We start from the raw sequence: 14,105 nt of genomic DNA on the forward strand, positions 1-14,105 counted from the left end.
TCCCTTTTAAATGTTTTTACCTGAACAACATCACCCAAAATGCTAACATGAGCCCTTGTTTACAAATAACAATCTAATTTTTTTACTCTAAACACAGAACGTGTAAGTTAGCAACGGTATACCTTGTGAAATTCAGATAAATTATCAACTTGAAATTTATACAGAAAAACAAATTAGAAACTTACTAATTGTACTTAGCAATTATTCATAGCTTTTTTTTTCATTCCCAACAGAGGCTAGTATTTGTGCAAAGACCTAATACTAGAAATCAACATCATAAAATATTTAGCATTTCAAATTGCTCTTTAGAGGATTTCCTTTACTTTCTTGAAACATTTAATAAATGTTTAATAAATGTTCTCAAGTATAAAAAAATAAAGTTCTTTTGTTTTTGTTTTTTTTTTTCACTCTCATCCAAAAGATTTCAAATAAAGAAAAGGAGTCTAGGTATCACACGGAACTAAATCTGATACGCAGTATTAATGCAGGACCCAAATAAAATGAAGTCATTTACTAACAAGTGAACTAAATATAGAGCCCAAGCAGCTGGAGCCTGGGGGTTTATATAATATGCTAGCTGACAAGTAAAAACTCTTAACAGAATCCATAGAGCACAAAGGGAAGGAAAAAAAACTACTATTTTTCTCATGCTGTTAAATAAGATTTTTAAAGAATTTTTCTGGAAAAAAATGAACAGAAACCTAATCCTGTATTCTATTCTATTAAAAAGGCTCAAACAAATGTAATGATATATTCAATAAGACTTACTGTCCTGACACAGCTTTTTTTTTTTTTTTTTTTATGAGAGAGAGAGAGAAAGAGAACAAGTGGTGAGAAGGGTCAGAAGGAGAGGGAGAGAAGCAGACTCCCTAGTGAGCAGGAAGCCCATTGCAGGGCTCAATCCCAGGACCATGACCCGAGCGGAAGGCCGATGATTAACTGACTGAGCCACCCAGGTGTCCCTGCGTTTCTAGCACTCTAGTATTAAAAATCTGACAATCAGGAATACACTAAATAATAAATCAGGCTATGTTCCCAGTTTCTAATACATATTTTAATAAATTATCATTAACTGACAGGAAGGTGGGACCCCTAATGACCTACTAATGGCAAGGCATATATTTGGAGTTGGTTTTTGTAGTAGCTAATGTATCTCCCAAATCTTGTCCTAGATACTAAGGCACATATTTGCCAGAAACTAATCTGGGTGAGAGGTACAGTACAAAGGTAGATACAGTACCAGAAAACAGGGGCGCCTGGGTGACTCAGCTGGTTGAGCATCCAACTCTTGATTTTGGTTCAGGGTCCTGGGATCAACCCCGAATCTGACTCCGCACTCAGTACAGATCTGCTTGTCCCTCTCCCTCTGTCCCACTCCCCCCCACCACCATCATGCTCACTAGTGTGTGCTTTCTTTCTCTAAAAATAAGTAAATGAATCTTCAAAAGAAAAAAAATAACTACCTCTTGCCGTGTTTAAATTTATAATCCTCATATTCTAACAATTCCAACAATAAACTGCCATGTTATCTGTCTATTCACTAACTTCTTTTTTTTTTTTCTCTGCATCATTTTATTCACTAACTTCTTAATGGCCAGTATTGGCAGCTCTTGTATCTGCCCACTGTGTTGGGGCTCTGGAGTTCAACAAGACCACAAATTCATTCTAGCTAAGATGAAAACAATTTCTCAAAATGATAAAGCTATGAATCCAAAACCATTTTACCTACCCAAGTAGATATTTTGAATCTTGATAATTATTAGCCCTTAAGCTACCTATTATATTCTAGGCTAGCATTATATTAATCATGACACTATTGCACTTTATCAATATTTATATGGAAATTATTTTCTTCTTTAAATTCCAACACCAAAATAGCATTACCCACAACATATAGATGGGAAGAGTATAATGAAACTTGTTATGGGAAAGTCTCCTGAACATTTATGGCAGCCATGGAAGTATGCTTGAATCTTCTGAATCTCAAAACCACTAATCAGGATAACTTTTTGAATTCTCATATATAACTTTCCTAAGTATTCAGTTACATCTGACTGTCTTTAACATACTAGTTCTCTTGAGTGCTGAAATGCCCAAAGATATATAAAAAAATTACTATAAACCTTTCCCAACATTTGAAGACTTCTGTCTGATCATCATTAATCACCTACCATGACTTCAGGTCTTCTGTTAACAATAAAAATAACCAACCAAATGTCTTTGGCCTGGAACTGCAGTAGAGATTCCTATTCTGTTTGGGCAGATTTTATACCTAAATTTTAAAAACCTTTTTAACACCTCAAACCTAAACTAATCTTGTCTTGATTTCTTCATTTATCCATGCTGTCTTTCTCACCATGTACACACACAAAATTATTTCATTTAGCCAAAATTCAACATTTACTAAATAGCCAAAAAGTAGCTGTCACCTACCTGTAGTACCGAGACTGTAGGTATGTTGAACAAACAGTCTTTGATACATGGCTGGCCGACCCAAAGTCTATCACCTTAACCCGGTATGGCTGCCGAACAGGATCCACCAACATAATATTCTCTGGTTTGAGGTCAGCATGAATTAAACCAAGACTTTTCAATTTTTTCAGTGCAGTGGCCACTTGCTGAAGAATGGGTCGAATTACTTTTAGTGGCAGGGGACTGAACTTGTTTTGTTTCAGAAAGTCATATAAGTTTTGTTCCAGCATCTCAAAGACTAAACAAGTATGGTTACGGTGCTGAAAGCATTCATAAGCCCGTACAAAGTTATATTCATCAGCATTTTCAGTACTGAGCCTTGCTAATATGCTCACTTCTATTTGACCTTGACGTGCATAAGAAGGGTGATTCTTCAAAATTTTGATTGCTACGATTTCATTTGTCCCTCTTTTCCAGCATTTGACTACCTGGCCAAAAGTGCCTCGACCAAGAAAATCAAGAACTTCGTAAGTATTTTTCATGGAGCATAAGACTTCATGCTGTACTAACTGATAGTCACCTTCTCCAGAGGTACAATTCTGTTTGGTTCCGGTGGTAGCTGTCACAACTGTCACTGGATTTCCCATGTTGGTTTGCAACATTGCAGGAAGTATGGACAATTCATCGACAATCTGCATTGCGCTGCTATGATTATCCAACTCCTCACTCTTGCGCTTCAATCCACATCGCTGGGGGCCTTCGAGGAAATTTAACCTGTGTCGCCACGCCCCAATTGGAGGTGCCTCCGCTTGAGCTTGCTGCGCCTGAGCTGCTATGACCTTTGTAGCACCCACAGTGTTTTTTAAAACAACAGCACTTGTCTGCAACGAAAAGTTGTGTCCTCGAGGTCTGTTAAATGGTATCTTTGTCTGAAAAACACTACCCTTCGTGGGAGGATGAGAATTTCCAACGTTTTTACCATTCACATAGGTCCGTGGATAGTTTCTTTCCTGGAATACACAACTGCTTGGCTCTACTTTGAGTTTCTTCACACTACAAAAGGCACTTGACTGAGTTTGATAAACATATGGTGGGTAGACCAAGACTTGTGAGGCCATACCTGGGGGGGAAAGGGAAAAAAAAAAGGACATATTAACTACAATAATTTGTTTTTAATTTTAAATATCATGAAGAAAAACCTTCAAGGGTCAAGTCCATAATTTGTAAAAATAATTAAACTCCATTAAGATTTTTTTTTTCCCCTTGAATTAGCTAAGTATTTCAGTTTCTCCATTTTAGCTAGTTAGTGCTTCAGCTACCTTGAGTATTGCATAAAAGCCTGGGAATAAAGAGTTGAGTGCATTCATTTAATCAAAAAATATTTACCAAGCAGCTGCAATCACCAAGATATGCCCTAGGAACTGTACCAACAATTTTTGCCCCAAAAGAAAAAGTACAGATCCCTACACTACACATATCTGGCAAAGGTAAAGCATTCTATCACCAAATTATCATTTATGAACCAATGACAATGAAAGAAAATATCCATTACATAACTACAGTCACATTCCTTAAATCTAAAGCTCAAGAACTGCCTCAGAAAAAACACAATCAATTGTAAAAATAAGTACAGAAGCCAGATATAGGTCCCTTTGCACGATGTTCTCATAATGTCTTTTCCACATCCGCCCATGTACGCTTAAGCAGACATCTTTACATTCAGATTAACCTTCTTGCTGAAGACTTTCTTGGGACACACACTCGCCACTCACCCTCTAGGCCAGAGTAGGGCATTTTGTGCTCTCATAAAAGCCTCTACGTTCTTCTAACTAGCATTCATGACATGACATGACATTATAATCGTCAGTGTATCCATCAGGCTTTCATACTAGATCCGAAACAAAATTCCCAAGATACAGAGTTTGTATTCAAGAAATGTGAGCTGGTCAGATTAATTTTAAAATATTTCCACTCTGCAATTTAAAAATCTGTATTGTATTAACTGGGCAATCTCATGCTGTTTTAACAAATCAAACATTAATTCTCCAATTCAAAAACAACAGATTTCCATCACAATATGTAATATATACAATATTTAAAATAATGAGTCGCCACTTTCTGAAGGACTTACCATGCAAAGCATTTTAACAAATGCTTTATTTATAATATTTTGTTTTTTTAAAGATTTTATTTATTTGAGAGAGAGAGAGAGCATGAGCAGGGGGAGGGGTAGAGAAGAAGCAGATTCCCCACTGAGCAGGGAGCCCAAGGTAGGCTTGATCTCAGGACCCCAAGATCATGAGCTGAGCTGAAGGCAGATGCTTAACTAAATAAGCCACCCAGGTGGCCCTGCAGTATTTTGTTTAATCATATTAATGTCTTCCCAAATTGCTGTTAAGAAAACTAAAACTCAAAGGAGCTAGTTAACTGGCCAAGATCACAGAGCTGGGGTATAGTAAAAGGAACAGGTAAATATATTGTGCTTCAGATGAAAGGCATAAATTTTCAACTTCCTAAACACTTTTTTTAAGATTTTATTTTTAAATAATCTCCACAGCCAACACAGGACTCAAACTCATAACCTCCAGATCAAAAGTGACATGTTCTACCAACTAAATCAGCCAGGTGCCCCCTAAACAGTTCTTGTTAACTACCTACCACATTCCTAAGTTGACCTGGTTCCGGTAAGAAATGAGCAATAAAACCTTTATAGACAACTTAAGATTTGATGTTCAATGTGTAAGAGAAAAATCATAAATTGAAATGGTGGAGTTCTAAACCATTTCATCAAGCATCAGAAGAGGTTTCAGTATTCCACCAATGTATCTCCTTTTAATGAAGCAAAGCCACACTGTAAGTTCCTTCTAACCATACTGAACCCATCTAATTCACTTATTACTGTTTGTGAGGATCCCCAACCCTATCTTCAATAATTTAGCACTATAATGATTCTCATTTCAAACCACTTCTGTGACCCACACCCACAGAAAGAGATTCAAAGAGACAGATGATGAAACTCAGACAAAAATTTCAAAAAGAGCTATTATAAATATACTTGTGGATTTAAAGAAAAGCTTGAACATAAATAGGAGAGACATGAAAAGCATTTTTAAAATGGAACCAGTGAGCCTGGAAAACCGTGCATACCATACAGAGACGGAAGAAAAGCAATTTGGCAATGTCTAACAAAACTGACATATAATCGGGCAACTCAGAGATAATAAAACAATATTCATGCAGTACTGTGTAAAGAAACATGCTACTGGAAATAGCCTAAACACTCACTTGAAAGGCACTGGGTAAATAAATACACCTTGATATACAGACCAATTACAACCTTTAAAAAGAATGAAAACAGCCACCCAGGTGGTTCAGTAGGTTAAGCCACCCACTCTTGGTTTCTGCTCAGGCCGTGATCCCAAGGTCATGAGACCTGGCCTACACGGGGCTCTGGGCTTAGCAGGGAGTCTGCTTGAGATTCTTTCTCTCCCCTCCTTCCCCTGACTTGTGTGCATGTGCTCACCAACATGCTCTCTCTCTCTCCCCCCGACCTTTCTCTAAAATAAATAGATAAATCTTTTTTTTTTTTTAAAAAGAATGAAAACAATCTATCCTGTATGGACTGATTCCCATATTGTTATATGAAAAAGCGAGATTCAGAAAAATGTGTACTTTACTACAGATATTACTGTGTGTAATAAAAAAGAATTACATATGTATATAATTGCATATACACTGAATATCTGTACATACATAAAGAAACTGTCGGTTCCTTTGTCTCAGAGGAAAGTAACAAGAATACTGGGGGCATTGACAAAGATTTACTTTTCACTCTTTTTCACCACTTTAATTTTTACTATGTGCATGTACTGCCTGTTCAAAAATACATCTTTGAATTATCTGAGAAACCTATTAAAATATATAAATTTCATATTTAGAAATGAAACAATGCATCTGGGATTCACAAAATAACAAAGAGGAGAAAACGGATGGGGATATGAATAAAATTAGATTAGCCATAAATCGTTCATTACAGGAACTTAACAGTAAAAAGGGCTTCTACTTTTGAATGTGTTTATTTACATCTTTCCTTAATAAAAAGTTAAATAAATAAATATATATTTAAAATTCCACCCAGAAAGATTCGGATTCAGGAAGTCTGTGGTGCAGTCCAGGCATTTTTATGTGTATAAGCTCTCAACGTCATTTCAACTCACACTAACATCTGAGAAAAAAGGTGATCTAGTCTATACAGAAACCCCAGCAAATTCAAGTTCTACCAATTCAGGGCCCTCAAGTCTGAAAAAAATAGGATGAAGTCCTAGGGAATAGAACACATACGACTTTTGGCCAATCCGTGCCATTTTATTTATTTATTTTTTTTAAGATTTTGTTTATTTGTCAGACAGAGCACACACAAGTAGGAGAAGCAGCAAATAGAGAAGCAGGCTCCCTGCTGAGCAAGGAGCCCGATGCAGGATTCCACCCCAGATCCTGGGATCATGAAATGACCAGAAGGCAGATGCTTAACTGACTGAGCCACCCAGGAGTCCCAATCCATGCCATTTTAAATCAAAGTGTTATGTGGATGATAGCTGAGATCCAGGTAACTGACCTAGAGATCTTTAAGAATCTACAGTTTCTGAATCCCTGCTGTTCTTACCTTTTCTTTCCCAACATGCCAAGCTAGGAGGCAAATAATTAAGCCAAGGGCCCCAATCAAGGTCACCTAAAGGAAGCTTAGAAAATTACCCCCTCACCAACCACTGTGCTCTATGGGGCCAATCTCAAAGGGGACTTTGGAAAATAAACACAGATAGGAATGTCACATAACATACACAGCACATAAGAAGGGGATGGGGCGATACTGGAGATAACGGTTATAAAAGACCACAGGAAAGAACTCTAAATTACTAATTAACTTAGCTACTGTGGCTCCCTACCATATCCGGATATTAAGTCTTTCCTTCTACCAACCCTCCATCAGATAAAATCATGACCTGATAAGAGTATATATATTCTACTTGGAGTTTATGGATTTTAATGGTAAGCAGAGTACAGGAGCTGCTTAAGTCCATGGAGTTCAAAATACTGACTCAGTACAGTACTATTATTTCTAATTATTTTTCATCTCAATTCAAACTATGTTATACCTCTTTAGCTATATTATTCATGACTTTGTCACTTTTTCATATCAACTGACTAAGAAGTGAAGTTTTGAAATACTACCCCTCTGTAAGCTGGGGCTGCCTGTAATATTCCACTCAGAGGACTGTAAAGACTCCTATTGGAGCAACCATTAAGCTTCCATTCCTCAAGCTGCTTAATCTCAGGTACTTTAACTTTGATTAATAGGCCTTTTTTTCCCCCAACCCTCTAAAAGACTTTAAGACCCATCTGAAGTCTATCCAAATTCTTTACATCCTTTTACAATTACCAAAACAGCAATGTAACCAATACTGACACCTGCAAGCATGGGTCTGACTACCACTAGCCATAATGTTTTCTTCTTTTTTTCCCTTTTAGGCTTCCTGAGAAGGGAAGAAGAAAGCAAAAATAGAAATGTTTTACTATCGGGCGCCTGGGTGGCTCAGTGGGTTGAGCCACTGCCTTCGGCACAGATCATGATCTCAGGGTCCTGGAATCGAGTCCCGCATCAGGCTCTCTGCTCAGCAGGGAGCCTGCTTCCCTCTCTCTCTCTGCCTGCTTCTCTGTCTACTTGTGATCTCTCTCTGTCAAATAACTAAATAAAAAATCTTTTAAAAAAAAGAAAGAAATGTTTTACTATCTTATAATCAATATAAAAATTCTGAATAATTCTGCCAAAGTTATACAAAGCCCATAGTAATTGGGTTCTTCTTTAAAATGTTTGTGACAGGGGCGCTTGGGTGGCTCAGTGGGTTAAAGCCTCTGCCTTCCGCTCGGGTCATGATCCTGGCGTCCTGGGATCGAGCCCCCACATCGGGCTCCTTGCTCGGCGGGGAGCCTGCTTCCCCCCCATCTCTCCCTCCCTCTCTGCCTACTTGTGATCTCTGTCAAATAAATAAATAAAATCTTAAAAAAATAAAATGTTTATGACATCATAAATAGGTGAGTAAAGGAAATGATACCTTGCATTCTCCTTAATCAACTTTCTCCTAGTTGTTCAAACCTCAATTTTTACATAAAATTATAATAAAAATGCATAACACAAAATTTACCATTTTGAAGTGTACAGTTCAATGGCATAAGTACATTCACACTGTTGTGCAACCATCGCCACTATCCATCTCCAGAACTTTTTTCCTCTTCCAAAACTGAACTCTACCCATTAAACAACTGTCCACTGCCCTTGTCCCCAGCCCCCAGCCCCTGGCAATCACCATTCTATGTTCTGTAAGAATTTAACTATTCCAGGTATCCTTTATTATGAAATTATACAGGATTTGCTCTTTTATGACTGATTTCACTTAGCATAATGTATTCAAGGTTCATCCACGTTGCAGTACATGTCAGAATGTCCCTCCTTTTTGAAACTAAATTATATTTCATTGTATGAATATGCCATATTTTGTGTATTTGTTCAGTCACCAAAAGATATTTGGGGGCACCTGGCTGACTTTGTCAATGCAGCATGCAACCCTTGATCTTGGGGTTGTTGAGTGTGAGCTCCATATTGGGTAGAGAGATTACTTAAAAATAAAGTCTTTAGGGGTGTCCAGGTGGTTCAGCTGGTTAAGCATCTGACTCTTGATTTCACCTCAGTCATAATCTCAGGGTCGTGAGATCAAGCCCCGCATCAGGTTCTGCACTGAATGTGGGGCCTGCTTAAGATACTCTTCCTCTCTCCCTCTCCTCTAACTCATGTGCATGCTCTAAAACTCATGTGCATGCTCTAAAAAAATAAATAAAATCTTATTAAAAAAAAAAAAAAGACATTCAGATTGCTTCCACTGCCTCCACCTTTTGACTACTGTGAATAATACTGCTACGAACATGAATATACAAATTTCTCTTCAAGACTCTTTCAATTCTTTTGTATATATGTCCACAAGCAGAATTACTGGATTATATAGAAACTCTATTTTTAATTTGAGGAATCACTATACTATATCCCATAGCAACTATATCATTTTACATTTCAACCAGTGGTGCACAAGATTACAATTTCTCTACATCCTCACTAACACTTGTTATTTTTTTCTTCTTTATAATAGCCACCATAATGGGTGTGACATGGTATCTCCCTGTGATTTTTTTTTTATTTTATTTATTTATTTGACAGAGAGAGATCACAAGTAGGCAGAGAGGCAGGCAGAGAGAGAGGGAGAAACGGACTCCCCACTGAGCAGAGAGCCCGATGCGGGGCTCGATCCCAGGACCCTGAGATCATGACCTGAGCTGAAGGCAGAGGCTTAAACCACTGAGCCACCCAGGCACCCCTCTCCCTGTGATTTTTAAATCTAATTCATCAATACTGGCTGTACTAACATCGAAAGCTTGACATCAACCGTAGCTATAACAAGTAAGCTTTCTATTTTTTTCATTTGAGTTCTTGACAAATTATTAAACATTACACTTTTTTTTTTTTTTTAAGATTTTATTTATTTATTTGACAGAGAGAGATCACAAGTAGACAGGCAGGCAGAGAGAGAGAGAGAGAGAGGGAAGGAGGCTCGCTGCTGAGCAGAGAGCCCGATGCGGGACTCGACCCCAGGACCCTGAGATCATGACCCGAGCCGAAGGCAGCGGCTTAACCCACTGAGCCACCCAGGCGCCCCTAAACATTACACTTTAAACTCTATAGGGGCGCCTGGGTGGCTCAGTGGGTTAAGTCTCTACCTTCAGCTCAGGTCATGATCTCAGGGTCCTGAGATCAAGCCCCACATCGGGCTCTCTGCTCAGCGGGGAGCCTGCTTTCCCCTCTCTCTCTGCTTGCCTCTCTGCCTACTTGTGATCTCTCTCTCTGTGTCAAATAAATAAATAAAATATTTTTTTTAAAAAACTAAACTCTATAGAAACCCACATTGTTAGCTGGGCATTCCCAAATGATTACTGAATAATCCCCAGTTTTTTTCAGACTATCGATGGAAAGTACAGAAATTATTACATTACTAAAAGCATCAAGCTTTCTATTAAGATATAAATATGAATGTGATCAGCATTTCTAAAGATCAACAAGAAGAAACAAATGAAAAGAAACAAGTAAAACTAAAATTTTTTTTTTTAACATAAGGGGAAGCTCAGGGCACTAAAAAGATCATCTCATCATAAACAGGGTTAAGAAACCAAAGAATTTATAGCCAATATTCTATGATCAAAAAAAAAATAATGATGATAACCACACAACAACCAATAAAAAAAGGCACCTCTATGCAAGTAACCTTAGGGAATATCTTCATTCAACTGGAAATAAGCAAACAGCTATGTTAGAGCAAAACAAACTTTTGATTCTGTTTACATGAGAACCCTGCATTCAGAGTTCTCTTCCGAACACATCTATCAATTGTTTCCAGAATCTAAAGATAAAGTAGACACAAGTGCGGTCCATTTTCAAAAGTGAACTCATTACCAAACTCTGTAAAGGGAGAAGGATGGAACAGGAAATGAAAAATACAGTTAAGACTGCTTTACCAGGAACAAAGTACCAATGTACCTTTAATCTGGTGTCCTCAAAACTAACAGAGCTGGAGAATTATCCTATGTGTAAAGAGTACTGAGATGTTCTACACTATTAGTGCGGTACTAAGTTCATTAATACAGTGTGTCTTTAATCAAATTAGAAAACATACATTACAGATTACAGTTGCCTTTCAGCATGCTATAATCAGCACCAGATACAAAAAGGTTTAAAAGCACTATGTAAAAATTATTGAGCATGCTAAAAAAAAACAAAGAAAATACCACCACCTACCTACCCCACATAAGCAGTCCCCTACTACACCAAATCCTTATCATTCTTATCTTTACCTGGATCCTTCTTTCTCTCCCTCACCTCAATTAAACCTCAAGATCTGACCTGCCCATGTCAAAACAGTACTTCACATTCTGGCCTCAAAACATTACCCATCTCTTCCTATGATCTACCATCTCTTTCTGATTATCTATCTCTCACCATACAAATTCACAATATCCTTTGCTAAATTCTAGTTCCTCTCCTTCTAGTACCTTAGATTCAAAATTAACACTTCTCTTGCATAACACAAAAGGTATTTTTAAAAGATGCTTAGCAGCAAATGAATCCAAAATTCTTAACCTGAATTCTCTCAATCTTTTTCCTTTTTCATCATACTTCAGGTATGATGAACTTCTAGGACGTGAAACACTTTAGCAGAGATAACATTCAAAAGCAAAATTTCTTCAGAGAAGTAAAAGCACTTGAGGCTTCCCTTCCCTTCCCTTCCCCAAAGCATTTTTATGTGCAAATCAGTAATTTAGTCATTTCTAGAAAGGAGCTTTGTGCATCACTCTAATGACTCTGAACACTGCAAAATGCCTTTTTGAAAAAAAAAAGAAAAAAAACAGGGTCAACCTAGTTCACCCAGCTAGTGGACCAAAGAAAAATTACACTATTTTCTTTCTTTCTTTGAGAGAATGTGCATGTACACACATGCACTCAGGGGAGGGACAGAGGATGAGGGAAAAAGAGAATTCGTAGGCAGGCTCCAACCCCAGTGTGAGGCCGATGCAGGCACAATCTCAGAACCTGAGATCATGGCCTGAGCCAGTCATGAGCCAAAGGGAAGAGTCAATCGCTTAAACAACTGAGTCACCCAGGCACCCCGAAATTATGCTATGTTTAAACTACTTTTGCGTTCCTCACAAAGTCTAGAACAGAGCTAAATGAATAAAGCCTTGTTAGCGTCTCATATCATTTCAAAATTTTTTTTAAATTTTATTTAAGTAATCTCTATACCCAATGTGGGGCTTGAACTCACAACCCCAAGATCAAGAGTCACATGCTGCACTGACTGAGCCAGCCAAGCACCCTTCAAGCTTATTTTTTTAATAAGGTACTGCAAACATCAGTTTTATCACAACTTTTAAGTTTTGTACAAATGTCTGTCTTGATATCACAAAGTCTGACAAACAAATCAAAGGAGGCAGAATGAAGTCTTCAAAGTAATCTAGTTTTGTGTAAATAATAGATTACTCCAGCTTGGTTTAGCCATAAAAATTTTGCTTTCATAAATATACCTAGGAAAAGGGTATACCTTGGAAATACATTTCAACTGAAAATTTCTCAATATTTCATGGAGTGGATAAAGAAATATTTTTCTTAGGAGCTTTATAACTGAAAGATAAGGGAGAAGAATATTAAAAACAAATATTCCACTATTTTAATGACACAGTGACTGATTAAAAAGTCATGAATTGAACAATTTGTTATTACAATGGTTGTTTGTTTGTTTGTTTGTTTTAAGATTTAGTTATTTGAGAATGAGCACCAGGAGGAACAGAGGGAGAAGAATTTTTTTTTTTTTTAGATTTTATTTATTTGACAGACAGAGATCACAAGTAGGCAGAGGCAGGCAGAGGAGGTGGGGGGGGGGGGGGGAAGCAGGCTCCCTGCTGAGCAGAGAGCCCAATGCCTGCTCCATCCCAGTACCCTGAGATCCTAACCTGAGCCGAAGGCAAAGGCTTAATCCACTGAGCCACCCAGGCACCCCAGAAACTCCCCCACTGAGCTATTATTTATTTGACACAGAGAGAGAGAGAGAGAGAGCACACAAGCAGAGGGAGCAAAAGAGGGAGAGGGAGATGCAGACTCTCCACTGAGCAGGGAGCCTGATACAGGGCTCAATCCCAGGGCTCTGGGATCGTAACCTGAGCCAAAGGCATCAACCAACTGAACCACCCAAGCATCCATCTATAAATTATTTTCATTTATAAATTCAAATTTGGGGTACTATTTTTTTTAAATAATCGAGTTAATTTACCTAAAATTTAATCACTCCTGCCTTTTTTCTTTAACATGTACAAACTACAAAGATAAAGCACTTTACAAACTCTTTTATGTCTTGCATGGACAGAATAGGTAACCATGTGCTTCATTTTAGAACAGCAACCCACCTCACCCTACCCCACCCAAAAAGAGAGAAAGATCTCCACTGCTTTATTCTTTTTTAAGTCTCCAGTTAATGACTTCCCAAATTTTTATCATATAATGACCACCTATGAACTTATCATGAGAAGTTTACAGTGCTGGATTTGTCCCTCATTAAAGAGTTTTATGCTCACATGCTAATTATTCTCCAACTAAAGTGCCATATCTTCCTTCAAGAGGATAAATATAAAAGGGAAGGAAATCTTCACCAATTATAGATATTTCTACCTTTCCAATCCAAAGAACATTAAAAGAATGCACCTATAAATGTCTCACAACACAAAACATACCCTGGTCAGCCTCAAAAGAGGTTTATGTTTTTATGCCTTTCAATTTAAAATTAATGTTATATTTTTAACAAATCATAAACCTCTGAAAGAAGAAATGCTTTCTTTAAACAAGATAGAAAAGGCATAAAGAGAAAATTGGGAAATATGACTTTATTAAAATCTAAAATTTGTATGCATTTATGAAATGATTCCAAACCAAAAATAAGCCACAGAAACAGAGAAGATACTGGCAACACACATAACAAAAGATCTGAAAAAACCATGTTGTATTTAGCAAAATTCAGTAGAAAAATTGATAAAAGAGATAAATGAGCAAT

At 37.5% G+C, this 14,105-nt stretch overlaps 1 protein-coding gene across 5 annotated transcripts in view; it reads right to left on the reverse strand.

Moving 5' to 3' along the window:
* Positions 1–14,105, reverse strand: part of HIPK3 (homeodomain interacting protein kinase 3) — a 96,348-nt gene that overhangs the window by 61,945 nt on the left and 20,298 nt on the right. For all 5 annotated transcript variants that reach the window (XM_046015642.1, XM_046015640.1, XM_046015641.1 and 2 more), the window contains exon 2: positions 2,434–3,532. In XM_046015642.1, coding sequence (XP_045871598.1) covers positions 2,434–3,530 — 1,097 coding nt within the window. In that variant the 5' untranslated portion in view covers positions 3,531–3,532. The remainder of the gene's footprint in view (positions 1–2,433; positions 3,533–14,105) is intronic.

The sequence above is a fragment of the Meles meles genome, chromosome 8 (genome assembly GCF_922984935.1).
Source record: "Meles meles chromosome 8, mMelMel3.1 paternal haplotype, whole genome shotgun sequence".
In the NCBI taxonomy this organism is placed as follows: domain Eukaryota; kingdom Metazoa; phylum Chordata; class Mammalia; order Carnivora; family Mustelidae; genus Meles; species Meles meles.